General features: G+C 25.1%; 4 protein-coding genes across 4 annotated transcripts in view; 2 read left to right on the top strand and 2 right to left on the bottom strand. All coding sequences in view use genetic code 6, as the record gives it.

The window, feature by feature from the left end:
• Window positions 1–56, top strand: part of TTHERM_000777400 (hypothetical protein) — a gene marked incomplete at both ends in the record, with an annotated part of 291 nt that extends 235 nt beyond the window's left edge. The window contains one exon of the mRNA XM_012798919.1: window positions 1–56. This exon is cut by the window's left edge and continues 235 nt beyond it. Coding sequence (XP_012654373.1) covers window positions 1–56 — 56 coding nt within the window.
• An 836-nt stretch (window positions 57–892) lies between these two features.
• On the top strand, window positions 893–5,221 carry TTHERM_00778400 (REJ domain protein; the record flags this gene model as incomplete). The annotated part of the gene is made up of 7 exons (XM_001021273.2): window positions 893–932; window positions 988–1,168; window positions 1,342–1,621; window positions 1,911–2,841; window positions 2,959–3,460; window positions 3,527–3,728; window positions 4,037–5,221. The coding sequence occupies exons 2-7, from the start codon at window positions 1,065–1,067 to the stop codon at window positions 5,219–5,221; spliced, it is 3,204 nt and encodes a 1,067-aa protein (XP_001021273.2). The 5' UTR covers window positions 893–932; window positions 988–1,064.
• Window positions 5,222–6,797: 1,576 nt separating this feature from the next.
• TTHERM_000778409 (hypothetical protein) lies at window positions 6,798–7,214 on the bottom strand (the record flags this gene model as incomplete). The annotated part of the gene is made up of 1 exon (XM_012798920.1): window positions 6,798–7,214. The coding sequence occupies one exon, from the start codon at window positions 7,212–7,214 to the stop codon at window positions 6,798–6,800; it is 417 nt and encodes a 138-aa protein (XP_012654374.1).
• An 870-nt stretch (window positions 7,215–8,084) lies between these two features.
• TTHERM_00778410 (SLEI family protein) lies at window positions 8,085–16,754 on the bottom strand (the record flags this gene model as incomplete). The annotated part of the gene is made up of 1 exon (XM_001021274.1): window positions 8,085–16,754. The coding sequence occupies one exon, from the start codon at window positions 16,752–16,754 to the stop codon at window positions 8,085–8,087; it is 8,670 nt and encodes a 2,889-aa protein (XP_001021274.1).
• Window positions 16,755–17,719: the final 965 nt, after the last annotated feature.

Raw genomic sequence — 17,719 nt, forward strand, 5'->3', positions numbered from 1 at the left:
TTTTAAATAAACTTGTTCCCTCAAAATTTCAGTTTTTAGGAATTTAGAAGGGATGAAAAAAATTTTTTTTACATATTTGTTCCCTCCAAATTACCATAAATTGAGTATTTAAGAGGGATTAAAAAGCTCAATCCCTTCTATCTACCCCTCCCCCCCCCAAAAATAATATTAAAAAAATAAATTTAAATTACAGATTAGAAAAGGTTTGTGTGTACTTACTAGTTTAATAGCATGCAGAAATCCTACAAGATGAAATGATAGGTGATGATCTTAATAGCGATTTAAGCTAATTCAATTTAGTTTTTATTTATTTATTAAGGAATGGATATATGAACTATAATTTAATTTTGATTTGGGTATAAGCTCTACTTTACAGTCTTAATTTGTAATTAAATAATCAGTAAATAATAAGTGGCTTAAAGCCTGCATATTAACAAATAAATGGCTTATAATAATTTACAGCAATTTTTATATCTCCAACGCTTCTACTAAGTATTTCATTTAATAAAAGGGTTATTTTTAAGATTTTTGCATCCAAAAACAGCTTTAGAGGGATTTATTTTGTTAAAATTAGAATCTTAGGCGAGATAAATTCAAATGGTATTAATTTATTATTTGTTTGGTTGGTAACTAATTAATTTAGAATAATTTACTTAAAAAAGGCTTAAGAGATCAATTTATCATATAATATTTAATAAATCACAAAAATTATTAATCTGAATCCCCTAAAAATAAATTGAATTAACAATGAAAACTTAGAAAATCAGAACATTTCTATTGATTATTTTACAAAGTCAAATTTTTCATTAATAAATTATATACAAAAGTATTAATTTCTTTTAATAATTTAATAGTCTTAAAATGCTTATATACTTTTCAATGGATAGATTGCACCTAATAGTAACTGATTTAATAAGGTTTTAATCCTAATTGTAAATATCTTTTGAATTATAGTTTTATTATTAAATAATTTTTTATAAATTTAAGTTAGTTATTGCATAATTAATTACCTTTATCCTGCATAACAATTTGACATAGACAATGTGAAAAAATATTTCTTAGACATGAATTGCTTAAATGAAATTTATTTTAGCGATTAATATTTTTTATCAGGGGCTAGCTGTACTTCAAATAATGATATAACAATAAAATATACTCCTGAAAACAAGTAAAAATAATTACTAATAAAAGAAAAATTATGATATAAATATTTAAATGTTTACTTAATCAAAATTTCAGTTTAAATTCACTTATTTAATATAAAAAGAGAAATCACAATATTTTTAATGTTTTAATTTGATATTCTTATATAATTTTCAAAATATCTTATAAATAAATTAGGAATACAAAGATATATTCCTTTACCTTTATATTTTAAATTGTAGCCGCTTTACCTGCTGACTATACTTTAAAATCGATTGTCGAAATAAATAATGTCTCTTATCAAAGCGATATGGGATATTATACTGAGTAAAATAATGGATATTCTTTTAATTAAAATGGTGTGTATTAATAATCGTAAAATGTAGATAGTTTAACACTCAAAATAACACCATTTAATAGGAATATTGGGAATTAATATCAAATTTATTTGTAAAAATTAGTACTAATTGTATAATTGGTAAATTTAATTATTAAATTTATTAATATCTATAATATTGGTTAATTAATAAGAATATTAAAAAATTATTTCAATTATAATTATGGTCAGACTAAATAAATAGACATTTTAAGAAAAAGTCCGAATAAATTTTTTTGAAAATAGGCTTCGGCTCAATAAATTTAGCCAAAATTATGATTCAATTTAACCTTAATTAAAATTATAAAATGCAATTTTATTTTATAAACAGCTTTTATTTAATTTTTTTAAATATGAATTCCCAATTAAAAATATTTATAACATAATATAGTGCTAAATAAATTGTTCATAGTGTGATTCTAATTAATTATGCTTATAATGCTATCCTGGGTATTACCTTCAGCAAAAAACAAACTAATGTGTAACTTCTTGCGATTATAACTAATTTGTGAATTAATTGAGCTAGTGCTAATCATGTGATCCAGGTTGTAAAACTTGTAAAGGTCCATATCCAAATAACTGTTTATCATGTAACATAGGACTATATTATAATTAAACCACATAATAATGCATTTGTGATCCAACCTGTTAAACTTGTGATGGTCCAAGTTAAACTAATTGTTTATCTTGTAGCTCTGGGTTATACTATTAGTAAGCTGCAAAACAGTGTGTATAATCTTGTAATTAAAATTAATTTCCAAATTAATAATTGTAATAATGTTAATCATGTGATTAAAGTTGTGCAAGTTGTGATGGAAAGGACCCAAACAATTGTTTAAGTTGTTACCCTAACACCTTTCTCTACAACAAAAATTGTGTAAGCCTTTGTCCAAATGGGTTTTAAAGTAATTTTACTGCTCATACATGCGATTCATGCTAAAATTATTGGAGCCTATAATGCAATCCCTGCTATGCGAGCTGTAAAAAATGTGATTAGTCATAGATTTAAAATTAATAATGTCAGACTTGCTATAATGAAACAAGATAAATAGATGTTTAAAGTAAAAAATGCCTTTGCAAAAACTAAAACGATACAAGGAATATATTTTATTAATGTAGCTATGAAAATATTGCTGTCATTGATGCAAAATTAAGTTCTACATCTCCATAGCTCAGTATTGACTTGGGATCTCCATTGATGAATATCATATCAAATACACCTTAGTCTTTGTGCTCATAGATATTTGATTAAACAACACTAGGCCTTCTTGGGTTAGATTCTTAATGCGAAATCAATGGGAATAGAATTTTGGTTAACTTAAGTAACTTAGTTTTATTAAATATTAGATAATTCAACTCATGAAATTTATTAATAAATACTTTCATTTTTTAAATGTTTTAATCTAATCTAATTTTATTTTAATTATTTTAATAAATAGGCGACTCATCGACAATCATGGAAAATAATTCAATTAATTTTTTGCCAAATAAGCTGCAGTTTATAGATTATACGGGCACGTTCATTAACATATTTTATAGAAACATTACTTTCTAAGAGTACCCTGGAATCCCTTAACTTTAATTTAGCTATAATCACATAGAAAATAGCTGTAACTCTATAAATATAACTCTTTACAATATTTAAAACGATGCAGGAAGAAAATTTATGAGTCTAAATTGGACTTTAATTTAAATTGTAGGCTCGATAAGTAGCGAGTAGTAAGAAAGTATAAAGGAGATCTTATTAAAAGCAAGCTAAATCAAAAACACAAGTTTAATAATAGATCCTAAATTCATACCCCCAAATATTAATATAACAATATAATTTAGTTATTTACTTAAGGTTAACTAAGCTGGTTCTTAAATGTTCACAATTATTTATCAAAAATAAAAATTTATAAGAATCAACTATTAGCAATCTTTGTACCCACCAATTTATAGGTTAATTTTCTTTACAATTAATTATTTTTATCAATAAATATTTTTTATTTTTAAAATAATAAATAGATCTATGAGCTTGAGTTTCTACTTTTAATTTTACACAGAGATATGCGAGTTAGGCCATATAACTTTTTTTAATGAGCCTGTTGATTTACAACTTGTTTCTAACTAGCTTTAAAAGGAAAGCTTAATTCAATACAACTAAACAAGCTTTCAATATGATATTCTCTCTTACTCCTTAGCATCTAACTAAACCTTTAATATGAGTGTAAATTTTTTATAAATATTATTAAGAAACACAATCAAAACATACAAACCTATTTATCAAATTTCCTTTAAAGGGTAGATAAATATAAATAATAGTTCTTAAATTGTTTAATTAATTTAGCTATAACAAAAAATGTAATTAATTCAAATAAATATGTAATTTTGAAATATTCCTCCTAATTATTGAATAATATTCCCATGTTATTAATAAAGAGAAATTGAATTTTAATGTTTAAATTTAAATCAAACCTCTTCAAAATGTTCAAATATTAATTATTTTTATTTTTAATTATTCAATTTTAATAATAGCTAATTTTGAATTTGAGTTCAGATAGTAATATTACTACCATCCAAAATATATCAGTTAATATTTAAATTACAGATTTGTATTTGCAAATTATTGGAGGCTCAAGTCTTGTTTTAGGCTATTAAAATTAAATGGTCTTAAATACTGAATCGAGGGATTATGAGATTCAAGATCCAAATTCTGCTTCAAATATCAACTTTAGTTGGAAGTGTAATAGCCTATCCTCTAATGACCATATTTGCTATGATTACTAAAATAAGTAGATTTAATTGCAACAAGGGGTCAGAAACATCTCATTTCCTGCTAAAACGTTTTAGCCATACACTGCAATTTAGATTACTGTTATTGGATAAAAAGATTCTAGATAATCAAATTTCACCACTACTTGTATATTCACAGAATTAGATATTCCTCCACTAAATATTTTATATATTGCAGCAAGCACTAACCGAAAAATTAATTTGAATGATGATCTTAATTTTTAAATAAATTATGGTGAGAATGTTTCATCAGATTACTTGTCTTATGCAGGAGCTATATTATATGATAATAATCCAGTTGCAGCAATCAAATTTGATTATTTCCAAGTTAGATTCAGAATTTGGAACTATTTTTAAAATATAGATCCCTCAAAACCAACACTTTAAATAAGATTTTCTGTTTATAATCCGCTATTTGTTATGCCAAGCTTGTCTACAGTTAGCATTTAAATTAATATTCCCCCTCAGAATTGCGTTTTAAGTATAAATCCCTTATAAGGAATAGCGCTTGAAACTATCTTCTAGATATAATTATTGAATTGTACAGATGAAGATCTTCCTCTAACTTACTAGTTTTTCTATTACAATAGTGCTGATGATGCCCATCAAGAATTAATTTCTCCCTGGAATATATTAAGAAGATAAATATAAGATTAAACTATCAAAAACTTAATTTAAACAGTACTACCTAATGGAAATCTAGTTGTTATGGTATAGGTCATGGATTCTTACCTAGGAGTTTATAATACCTCTTCTATAATATAGGTTCAAGATTAGAATAAATCAGCTGACGAATATTATAAACTGGTAAATCAACTCACTTCATAAACTTTATAGAGCTCAAATATATAAGTCACTAACTAACTAGTGATTTTAAGCATCATAGCAGAAGACATTAGTAAAAACAATAACTTTCATAGCAAATGAATGATTTAGAAACACTACTGATTTAAAATATATAGCAACTCTCTTTCTAAATACCTAAATTCTCCCTTTTGTCTACATTTGCGAACAAAGTAACTGCTTAGCTATCATAACTACTCTTTAGCTCATCTTAATAAAACAATGTTACCACATAGAAAAATAAAATATTTGGTTAACTGTAAACAATACTCCAAAATACTAATTCAAGCATATAAAGCAGTAATCTTAGTCATTTACAACAAAATAATGATATTTAAATTTAAAATATGGTGGATTCTTTTAAAATTTTAAATTCAAGCGTTAGTTTGTTAAGTAATAACTCATACGAAGATTTTTAGTCATACGATAAAATATCGAGTTAGATTGGAAATCTTCTTAATAACATTAGCTTACCAAACTAAGGACAAATTATTTTAAATGGTGACTTGTCCACTCATTTGTCAGATAAAGTAACATAGAAAAACCTATTCAAATACGTTCTAAGTATAGATGACGACAATTCTGAAAATTAAACTAGCATTTTTAGTATTTCAAGAAATAATTATAAGTAAAACATATATGAAAATACTTCAGATTTTTAGGCGTACACATAACAATTCAAAAATATTAGTTAAAACTTCACTTACTCTAAGAATGAAGTAATATCACCATAGATTTATAATTTTTCTTCTTAAGCAGCATTAAATCAGTCTACTATCATTTACTAGTTTAATAATACAAATTCTAGTAAGTTATATAAAATGACATGCCTTTAATAAAATAATCTTTCTTGGAGCTAATAAAATTGTGGTATCACTAAAATTTCTTAAGATCGCTACGTGTGCAGCTGTGCATCCTAAAAACCAACAACCATTATTGAAGATATTGATGACATGTTGTTAAAAAATAAAAATCTGCAGACAGCATTTGGAGAATAAGGGCTATTAAATATAGCAAGCTTTGATAACTTTTAAATGTATATAGTATTTTGGCTATTGCTAAGTTTCACATTGTTTCAAATTTTATTATTTTTAATTGGAAAATTCTTAGACAAATACTCAGTAAAAATGAGATACTCAAAAGTTCATATTCAAGAATTAAATAATTAATTGTAAAATGAATAATAAGAATAGGCATAACAATAATAAGAATAATAATCATAAATTTATGATAATAACTTAAATATTTGCGAAAATTCTTAAATGATAAATAATGATGTATTCCAGAACTCTCCTTTTACTCACCAGTTTAAAAGCAATGAAAATGTCTAACCAGAAATTTTGTAAAATCAATAGATTTTATCACCTTCTGATTAAAAAATAGATAATTAATTTAATAGAAGAAGAAAAAGATAAAAATTCCTCAACTTATAAACATAACAAACATAAAGAAACTTAAAACTATTTTAACAACAAAATATTGAAATGAACGTAGAGAAGACTGAATCAAACTAAAAATAACAATCAAGCTCTAAAAGTGTTGAAAGAATCAAAACTCAAGCAAACTCATAAACTGAAATAAAATAGGTTTAAGATGAAGAAGAAATCTAAAAAATAAATGTTTATTTGTAACTTCCTAAAGCGAAGAAGGTAGCAATTTTTCATTAATTTTTTAGTATTTTTTATATTTTTGATGATATCCTTTCACGACCATTAAGATTCACTCTGCTTTACTTAAAAACAATACACACGTTAGTTATTTCAATATTGTTCTAAGGTTATAATATGCTCATTTAGCAGGTAATAATAGCTATAATAAACAGCTCATTAATGAAGATTGCTTTTTTTGGGATTATACATACATTCAAAAAGGGTAAAATAGGTAAAACCGTATCTCTAGTTTTGTAAATAGTAATAAGCTTAGTTTATTACTATGTCATTTTAGCAGTATCTAGTGGTAAAACTCCAAGCGAGTCGAATTAATTTATAATCCTATTTATAATATCTTTTCTAACAGAAATGGTATTTGTAGAGTTAATAAAGTCATTTTTTATGATCTTGTTGATTTCAAAATACATTAAATATAATCAATCCAAAAATATTTTTGGTAAATTGTATAATTTATTTGATTTAAAATAAACAATACTTAATATAGATGTTTGAGCCAAATTTATAAATATATTTTTTGTTTTTCACTTAAAAGAAAATAATATCACCTTTTAAAACTATTTGTTTTAAAATTACATTAATTTTTTAGAATTTAATTTATTTTTTTAAAATTTAATTTAAAATAATGATGTAAAATTTTAAATATCATCAGCTTGAGTATTGGTTTTTAGCAATGAAAATCGACACCTTCATACTAATTTTTTAGATAAAAACTAAAGAAAATACTAAAGGATAGAATCTATATTCATCTTTAATTTTAAAACAAATACTATTACTATTCAAAAAATAATTCCTAGAGAAGAAATCCAACAAAATGTTCTATTTTTTTCTAATTTTCTCAAAGTTTCCTAATGTCGAAAGTTAGAAAAAATGTTTTTAAATGAAAATTATCAACAACAGAAAATGCAAATCTTCTCTTTTGTTCTATTTTTATTTTTCTCTTAAGCAATTAATTTGACTTAGTTCAAATACCGTAATACTCCGTTTTTGAAATTTTACGAATTTCGAGTATTGAGGTAAGTTACATCTAAAATTATGTTCAAAATTTGAGAAATTAAACATAAAAAAAATATTTTAAAATTTAATAAAAATAGGTTGATAAAAAAAATTAAAAATAGAAAGTGTAAAATTAACTTAAAATCATAAAAATTAAATGAAATATCACCATCTGTACCTACACAGTTCGTGATATTTTAATTACAGGATTAGCAATAGAAAAACAAGAAATTTTTAGTTAATGAAATCACATTTAATATTTATAATTTTATTGATTAATTTTATCAAATTTAAGATTTAGTTTGTTTTAAGAAATCAATTCCTTCAAAATCTTCTTCATCAATTTCAAGAGTTTTTTTAAAGCAAGAAAGAGATTTGCTTGCCTTTTCTTGGTCTTGGTAAATCATTCCCAAATTAATATATGCATTGATGCCAGTAGGATCAATATTTATTGCCTTTTTATAGCAATAAATAGCTTAGCTATCAAGTTGCTTCTCCTCGTATGCTATTGCCTAATTGTAGTATCCATAATAGTAATTTGGATCTATTTCTAAGCATTTTTAATAGCAGACAATCGCATCATCAAACATTTTTTTTTCTAGGTATATGTTACCTAATTTATTATAACCATTAATAAAATTTGGATTTTTCTCAATTGCTTTTCTGTAATTTTCTATTGCCTTGTCTAACATCTTCTTTTCTTCATAAATGAGAGCTAATTTGTCATATGCTTCAAAGAAATTTGGGTCCATTTCTATTGCTTTATTAAGACACTTAATTGATTAGTCCTTCATCTTTTTGGTATAGTAAGAATAGCCTTGTTTGTAATAATCAATAGCACTCTTTTACACGTTGATACCAAAATCTGAGAGTAAATTATCTACATCAGGTTCATCTATACCTCCTGTTTTTAAAAGTAACTAAGTCATTCTTGTGAGTGTCTTAACATCATTCGGATCAACTTCCAAAGCCTTATTATAAAACTCTAAGGCTTTTTAATTTTAGTTTTTCATTTCATATGCGAGTCCTGAATTATAAAGAGATAGTATGTACCTAGGATTTATTTATAGTGCTTTCTGGTAATATGAGAGTGCCAAGTCATCGTTTTTTAGATTATAATAAACAAGTCCGATGTTATTGTAAGCAACTACCTATTTTGGGTCTATTTCTATTGCTTTTTCGTAACACTCGCGAGCCTTTTCGTACTTAATTTATTTTAAGTAAATATTACCTAATTTAATATATGCATTAGCGTATTTAGGATTTAATTCTATGGCTTTAGAAAAACAAGTTATTGCTTCATCAAACATACTTTTTTCTTAATAAGCTACTCCTATCTTATGATGTAATTCAGGAACATCAGGATTCTTTTCAATTATTTAATTATGGAACTCTTTTGCTTCGAATAGTGTTTTCTTTTCTAAGTAAATTGCCATCAAGCTGAGAACAGCATCATAGCATTTTGGATTGGTTTCAAAAGCTTTTTAGAAATTTTAAATAGCATCTTCATACATTTAATAATATTGATAAACAAGACCTAACTTGTCATAAGCTTCAGAATAATTTGGTTCTATTTCAATAGCTTTTTTCAAACAATCTATTGATAGGTCTTTAATTTTTTTAATGAAATAAGTAGATCCCTGGATAAAGTAATCTTTAGCAGATTACGGAATTTTATCAGCTTTTAAATCAATTTCAATTTCTTCTAGATTTTTATCTTTGTTTTCATTTATCTTTTAAATTCTAGTTAATGTTTTCTTATCATTTGGGTTTATTTTAAGAACTTTGTTGTAGCATTCAAGAGCTTTATCATTCATTTTCTTAGTTTCATAGACTAAGCCAGAGTTGTAGTAAGATAGATCATAATTTGGATCTACTTCTAGAGCTTTATTATAAAATTGAATTGCTTCATCATACTTATTCTATTTAAAATGCACTAATCCAATATTATTATATGCTACTGCTTACTTTGGATTAATTTCTACTATTTTATTATAGCATTCTAAAGCTTTTTCATACTGTATTTTATTCAAATAAGTATTACCTAATTCAATGTAAGCATTTATATGTTATGGATTTAATTAGATTGTTTTTTAATAATAATCTATTGCTTCGTCAATCATGTATTTATCAGCAAAGACATTTCCTATATTGTAATAGGTTTCTGTGTTCTTAGGTATCGAATTGAAAAATTCTTTGACTTCATTCAACATGTTTCTATTGTGATATATTTCGACAATATTACGAATAGATTCTAAGCTTTTAGGGCTTAGTTATATCGCTTTTTTATAATTTTCAATAGCCTCATCAAACATTTTTTTTGATTAATAAATAAATCCTAATTTTCCATAAGCTTCGTAGAAGTTTGGGTCTATTTCTATAGCTTATTAAAGACATTGTATTGATTCATCATCTTTCCCTTAAATGTAATGTAAAAATCCTTTTTAAAAGAATTCTTCAGCTTTAGAATTTGAATTCTAAATTATATTCTTATTTAATTCGTTTAATAAATTAAATTCATCTTTTTAAGTTTTATCTTCTAATATTTTCTTTCTCTTCAATGACTTTTATTCAGTAGGGTTTATTTCCAGCACTTTATTGTAGCATTCAAGAGCTTTTTCTTTTAACTTCATTTTTTCATAAATTAATCCAGAGTTATAGATAGGCAATTCATATTTAGGATTAATTTCAATAGCTTTGTTATAATATTCAAGTGCTAAATCAATCTTTTCTTAATTGTAATAAATTAGACCTATATTGTTATAAGCTATCACATCATTAGGATCTATTTCTAATGCTTTCTTATAGCATTCTATAGCTTGATCATACTAAACTTTGTCTAAATAAGAATTACCAAGCTAAATGTAAGCACTTTTGTATTTAGGATCTTATTCAATCGCCTTCTAATAATTAGAAATTGCCTCGTCAATCATATTCTATCTTTAATAAATTATTCCCATTTCATAATAAGTTGTGGCACATTTTTGAATAGAGTCATAAAAACTTTTTGCTTCACTGATCATTTTTTTGTCTAAATAAATATTCATCACAGATTTTATAGCGCTATAGCATTTAGGATTAATTTCGATAGCTTTTTTGTAACTTTCTATTGCTTCTTCAAATTTTTTATTTGCTTTTTATAGAAGTCCTATTTTTTCATAAGCTTCAAAATAACTTGGATCAATTTCTAATGCTTTTTTGTAGCATTCGATTGCTTTATCATCTAACAATTTATTGTAATATTTAAACCCTTAATCTAAGTAATCCTTAGCAGTTTGAAATTCTGTGTCTTGTTTTTACACATTTTATTGCTGTTCTTCTACTTCCATTTTATCAGTATCATTACTTAGGGCGTTGATTCTTGATAAAGCTTTTTTTTCAGTGGGGTTTAAGGCAAGAACTTTATTGTAACACTCAAGAGCTTTTTCTTTTAAATTTTTTCTTTCATAAACAAGCCCTGAATTATATAGAGATAGCTCATATTTTGGATTTTATTCCAGAGCTTTATTGAAATATTCAAGAGCTAAATCATCATTTTTTTATCTAAAATGCACAATTCCTATATTATTATATGCAACGGGTTCTTTTGAGTTTATTTCTAATATTTTTTAGTAGCATTCAAGAGCCTTTTCATAGTATAGCTTGTTTAAATAAACACTACCAAGTGAAACATAGGCATCAATATCTTTATTGTTTAATTCAAGTACTTTCTAGTAATTATTTATAGATTCGTCTAGCATGTTTTAATTTTGATATATCTATGCTAATTCATAGTATGTATCTGAGTTCTTTGCTATTGAATCATAGAAATCTTTGGCTTCGTTGACCATTTTTTTATTTAAATAAATGTCCATCACTATTTTAATAACTTTGAGTAATTTAGGATTTATTTATAGTGCCTTTTTGTAATAAATTACAGCCTCTTCAAACATCTTTTTTTGCTCATAAATAAATCCTAATCTTTCATAGGCATCGCAGTAGTTAGGATTAATTTCAATAGCTTTTTTTAGACACTCTATTGACATGTCATATTTTTGCTCCATAAAATATAGAAATCCTTATTTGAAATATTCTTCAGCTTTTGATGTAAACTCTTTGCCTAATTTCTTTTATAAAACTTTCAGTAAGTCAAATTTTTCATTTAACGTTTTATTTTGCTTTTACTTTATAATTTGTATTCTACTAAGCGATTTCTATTCATTAGGATTTATTTCAAGAACTTTCCTGTAGCATTCAAGTGCTTTATCATTTTAGTCTTTCCTTTCATAGACAAGACCAGAGTTATAAAGAGATAGCTCATATTTTGGGTTTATCTCAATAGCCTTTTAGAATTATTCAAGAGCTAAATCATTCATTTCCTATTCGAAATACACAAGCCCTATATTGTTATAAGCTATAGCTTTTGAAGGATCAATTTCAATTATTTTTTTATAGGACTCGATAGCTTTATCAAACAAAAGTTTATCTAAGTAAGCGTTACCTAATTAAATGAAAGCGTTAATATATTTTGGATTTAATTCTATGGCTTTCAGATAACTTTCAACAGCTTCATCAAGCATTTTTTAATCTTGATATACTAGTCCAAACTCATAATAAGTTTCAGCACATTTAGGGACTTGATTGTAAAAATCTTTAGCTTCATTGATCATCTTTTTATCTAAGTAGATATTCATTAAGCTGTTAATAGAATCAAATGATTATGGATTTATTTCAATAGCCTTTTTATAGTTTTCAATCGCTTCTTCAAATCTATTATTTTCTTCATGTACAAGACCTAATCTGTCATAGGCTTCAAAATAATTTGGATCTAACTCTATTGCTTTCTTTAAGCACCTTATTGAATCTAAATCTTTGATTTAATTGTAATATTTAATACTTTGCTCATAATAATCTTTTGCTGTTTGAAGATTACTTTCTTAGTTCTCTAAATCAATAGTTGGATCTTCTTTCTTTTTGCTTAAAAATTCGATTCTAGACAAGGATTTTTTGTTGTTTGGGTTAGCAGCAAAAGCCTTTTTATACCATTCAAGAGCTTTATCCTTCTAATTCATTTTTTCATATACAAGGCCAGAATTGTACATAGATAAATCATATTTTGATTCTACCTCTATTGCTTTAGTAAAATACTCTAGAGCTTCATCATTCATACCTTATCTAAAGTACACAAGTCCAATATTGTTATATGCAACAGCTTTCTTAGGATCTATTTCTATTATCTTTTAGTAGCTCTCAAGTGCTAAGTCATACTGAGGTTTATCTAAGTAAGCATTACCCAATTAAATATACGCTTTAATATATTTTGAATTAAGCTCAATAATTCTTTTATAAATTGCTATTGATTCATCAAGCATCTTTTGAGTTTAGTAAACTACTGCCAATTCATAGTATGTATCTAAGTTTTTAGGAACTTAATCGTAGAATTCTTTAGCCTCATTGAGCATTTTTCTGTCCAAGTAAATATTCATGACCTCCTTGATAGCATTCAGACAATTTGGATTTATTTCAATAGCTTTTTTATAATTCAAAACTGCTTCATTAAACATCTTTCTTTCTTTGTAGACAAGTCCTAACTTATCATAAGCTTCAAAGTAATTTGGATCCAGCTCAATAGCTTTTTTAAGACATTAAATAGATTATTCATCCTTAAGCTATTAAAAGTAAAGATATCCTTATTGATAAAATTCTTTAGCAGTGCTTGGAGCTTTATCAATTTTTTTCTCTAAAATTTTATTTTGTAAGCTAATTTTCTTTATTCTAGTGAGTGATCTCTCCTCATCTGGATTCAATTATAGAACTCTATTATAACATTCTAGTGCTTTGTCAATTTAATTTTTTGATTCATACGCAAGACCAGAATTGTAAATTGATTATTAAAAGTCAGGGTTTATTAAAAGCGCATTGTTATAATGTTCAAGAGCTTTATCAAACATTTTCTTTTCATAATACACTAATCCTATATTATTATGAGCGATAATTTCTTAAGGATTTATTTGAAGTACGTTTTCGAAACACTCAAGAGCCTAATCATTCATTTATTTATCTAGATATATATTTCCTATTTCAATATAAACATCAACATTAAAAGGCTCTAATTCAGTTATTTTTTAGTAGCAATCAATTGCTTCATCAAACATTTTGTTTTCCTGATAAGCCTCTCCTATTTACGCAAGTGCTTGTGTACTATTTTGATTATCTTCGATTACTTTTTTGTGAAATTATTTTGCTTCATCCATCATTTTCTTTTCTTTATATAGTCCCATAATGATTCCAATAGCGCTGTAATATTTTGGATTTATTTCAAAAGCTTTTTTATAGCTTTCAATGGCTTATGAAATCATTTTTTTTTCTTTGTAGAGAAGACCTAATTTGTCGTACGCATCAAAATATTTCGGGTCTAATTCAATAGCCTTTTTTAGACATTCTATAGATTTTGCATCTTTCCTTTAAATATAGTAAACAAACCCTTATTGGTAGAAATCTTTAGCACTTTTAAGATTCTTGTTTGCGTCTTAAAGTATTTCTTCCAAATTTACATTATTTTTTCCATCTTTTTAATTTAATTAATCAATTTTAGAAAGTGCTTTTTTATCTGTAGGATTTATTAATAGTACGTTTTTATAGCATTCTAGAGCTTTATCAATTAAATTTTTTGATTCATAGACGAGTCCAGAATTGTAAATTGCTAGTTCATAATTTGGATTTATTTCCAAAGCTTTTTTGAAGCTCTCAAGAGCTTTATCATCCATCTTCTAAGTAAAATAGAATAATCCAAAATTATTTAACGCTGAGGCACTATTTTAATCTATTTCTAGTGCTTTTTCTAAGCATTGCTGTGCCTTATCATATATTGCTTTACCAGAATAGATATTGCCTAATTCAAGATAAGAATTTATGTACTTAGGATCTAATTCTATCGCTGCCTAAAAGTAACGCATAGCTTCTTCCATTTAATTTATATTTGAGTGAAGTAATCCTAAGCTATGATAAAACTAAATATATTTTGGATTCAGCTTAACAGCATCTTCATAGTTTTTGATAGATTCCTAAACAAAGCTTGCTCTACTAATTTCTAATTCCTCGCTTAAAGAATAAATGTTCTTTAAAATTTATTCACTGACTTTATTGTAGCATTAAAATGCCTCATTTTACATATTCTTTTAAGAGTAAACATTTCCTTATCTAACAAAGACAATAAAGTATTTTGGACTCATTTCTTCTACTTTATTATAATATTCTAAAGCTTCATCAAGCATTTGCTTTGATTCATAAGCTACTCCGATATTATAATAAGATAAATAATATGTTGGATCTATTTCTATTACTTTTTTAAAGTAATTGATAGCCTCGTCAAACATATTTTTCTAAGAATAAATATACCCTAAATTATTTAGGCCATCTAAATTATTTTCTTCTATAGTGAGCAAAGTTTAATAGCATTTAATAGCATCCTCATAAATCTTCTGATTTGTATAAAGAGCTCCTAAATTAATTAATGCACTCACAAATTTTGGGTTAATTTCTAAAGCCTTTTTATAACATTCTAGCGCTTCTTTAACATTTCCTAAATGTGAATAAGCAATACCGCTATTAAAATGTGCTTCTTAACTATTTGGATTTAATTAGATTGCTTTTTTATAACATTGCAAAGCCTCTTCTAAATTTCCTTATTTTTTGTAAGAAATACCTAAATATAAATGAGCGCTCAATTATTATGGGTTTATTTCAAGTGTAATTTTATAGTGATTGATTGCTTCTACTAACATATTTTTTTTATAATACAAATCTGCTAAGCTATAATGATCAAAATAACTTTAAGGATCTAATTGAATGATTTTTTTGAAACACTCTATTCCTTCATCTAGCAGATTATTATCAATACAAATATCTCCTAGTCTTGTCAAGGATTTAAGAAAACTAGGGTTGATTTCAATTGTTTTTTTATAGCATTAAATGGCTTCATCTATCAATTTTTCTTTCTCATAAGCAAGAGCTGAATTGTGATATGCTTTGTAATACTTGGGATCTATTTCAAGTGCTTTCTTGTAGGATTCAAGCGCTTCTTTTATCATACCTTTATAATAGTATATAAGTCCTATGTTGTTGTAAGCATCTACTTATTTTGGATCAATCTCTATTGCTCTTCTATAGCATTAAAAAGAATCATCAAAGTTATTCTAATTTTAATAAATTAGCGCTAAGTTAAATTGAGCATTATAATAGTTTGGGTCTATTTCAATTGCTTTTTTGTAATATTTTATAGCCTCTGAATTATTTTTTTCGTTCTAATAAACAAAGCCAAGTCTTTCATAAGCTTCAACAGAATTCGGTTCTATTTCTATAGCTTTTTTGAGGCTTTTAATCGCATCTTAAATTTAGAAATCTAAATAATAGTTACGAGCTAAACTAATATAAGATTTAGTGTATTTAGGATCTATACTTTGGGCTTTCAAGTAACATTAATAAGCTTATTGAATCAGGCCTTTACCTTCATAAACAATACCTAAGTTATGATAGGCCTCTGTACAATTTGGATCTATCTCAATAGCTTTTTTATAGCATTTTATAGCTTAATCTATAAGATTTTATGCTTTATAGGTGAATCCTAATCTTTCATGAGCATTCGCGTTATAAGGATCAATTTCGAGCACCTTTTTAAGGCAACTAATAGCGAAGTCTAGGATTTTTTATTCTAAATAAATACCTGCCTTACTTATATATGCATTCACGTGGCTTGGGTTTAAATCTAATACTTTATTAAGATATACAAGAGACTCATCTATTAATTTTTTTGACTAATAAGTCAGTGCTAGATTGTATAATGCTTCCGTATTATTAGCGTCAATTTCTAAAACTTTTTTAAAGCATTCTACAGCCTCATCTAACATGTTTTACTTTTAAAAGTCAATTCCCTATTTAAAAAGCACTTGACTATCCACCATATCTATTTGATTCATTTATTTAGTCTTTTATTAATAATTTAATCTATAGAATATTAAAAGATATCTATCTGATAACAATTTTTATTAATATTTATTATGTAAGGAGAGTTCAATGTATTTATTTCTTCTATAAGGCGCTTTTATCAGAAAATAACTCTTAACAAATACATATTTACCAAATCAAAATATTTGATAGAATCAATAGATTATTCATATCTCTGAGAATGTATAAATGAATTTCTTTTATTCAATCAAATTACGAATATCATTAAAGCGAATTTGCATCAAAAATAAATTCTAAGTAGACAAACATTAATAAAGAAAAGTTTGAATGAGTTAAATAAAATCAATTCAATAAAATTTTAAAATATATTTTAAATAAAAAATTCAATTTAATTTTTAAGTTAAATCACGAAATAGTTAAAGTATATAATTTATTTATTGTTAAAAATTTCATCAATAATGTATAAATTAGTAATTCTTATAAATGAATCCATTTTTACTAGTAATTATAAATTCGTTCCTAATAATTTATTCCCGCAATTTAGAAGTATTTTCAAAGAATTCTTAATTAAAATAGAAAGACATAATTTCTTTCATCTAATTTAAATATTTGATAGTAAAAATTATTTGGCTCAAAATTAAATTTTTATGATCAGAAAATTTCAGATTTAATTAATTTAGAACAAACTAGATTTCCTATCTCAATTCTATGAAATATTATTATTTCTTGAATCATTCTTATAAAATATTTCAAATCAAAAAATTATAAAAATAATCATATTATATCGAGATTCTTTTTATATTTTAATAAAAAAAAATAGTAATAAAAAAATATTTTGATAAAAAAATTAATAGTGACTAGATATTAAATTAAATAATATACACTTTATGTTAGACTTTGAATTGATTGATTTGATGCAATTGTATTTATTTTAAAAATAAAATATTTAAAATAAATTATAAATTCTAATTATCAT

The sequence above is a fragment of the Tetrahymena thermophila genome (genome assembly GCF_000189635.1).
Source record: "Tetrahymena thermophila SB210 genomic scaffold scf_8254549, whole genome shotgun sequence".
Classification (NCBI taxonomy): Eukaryota; Ciliophora; class Oligohymenophorea; order Hymenostomatida; family Tetrahymenidae; genus Tetrahymena; species Tetrahymena thermophila.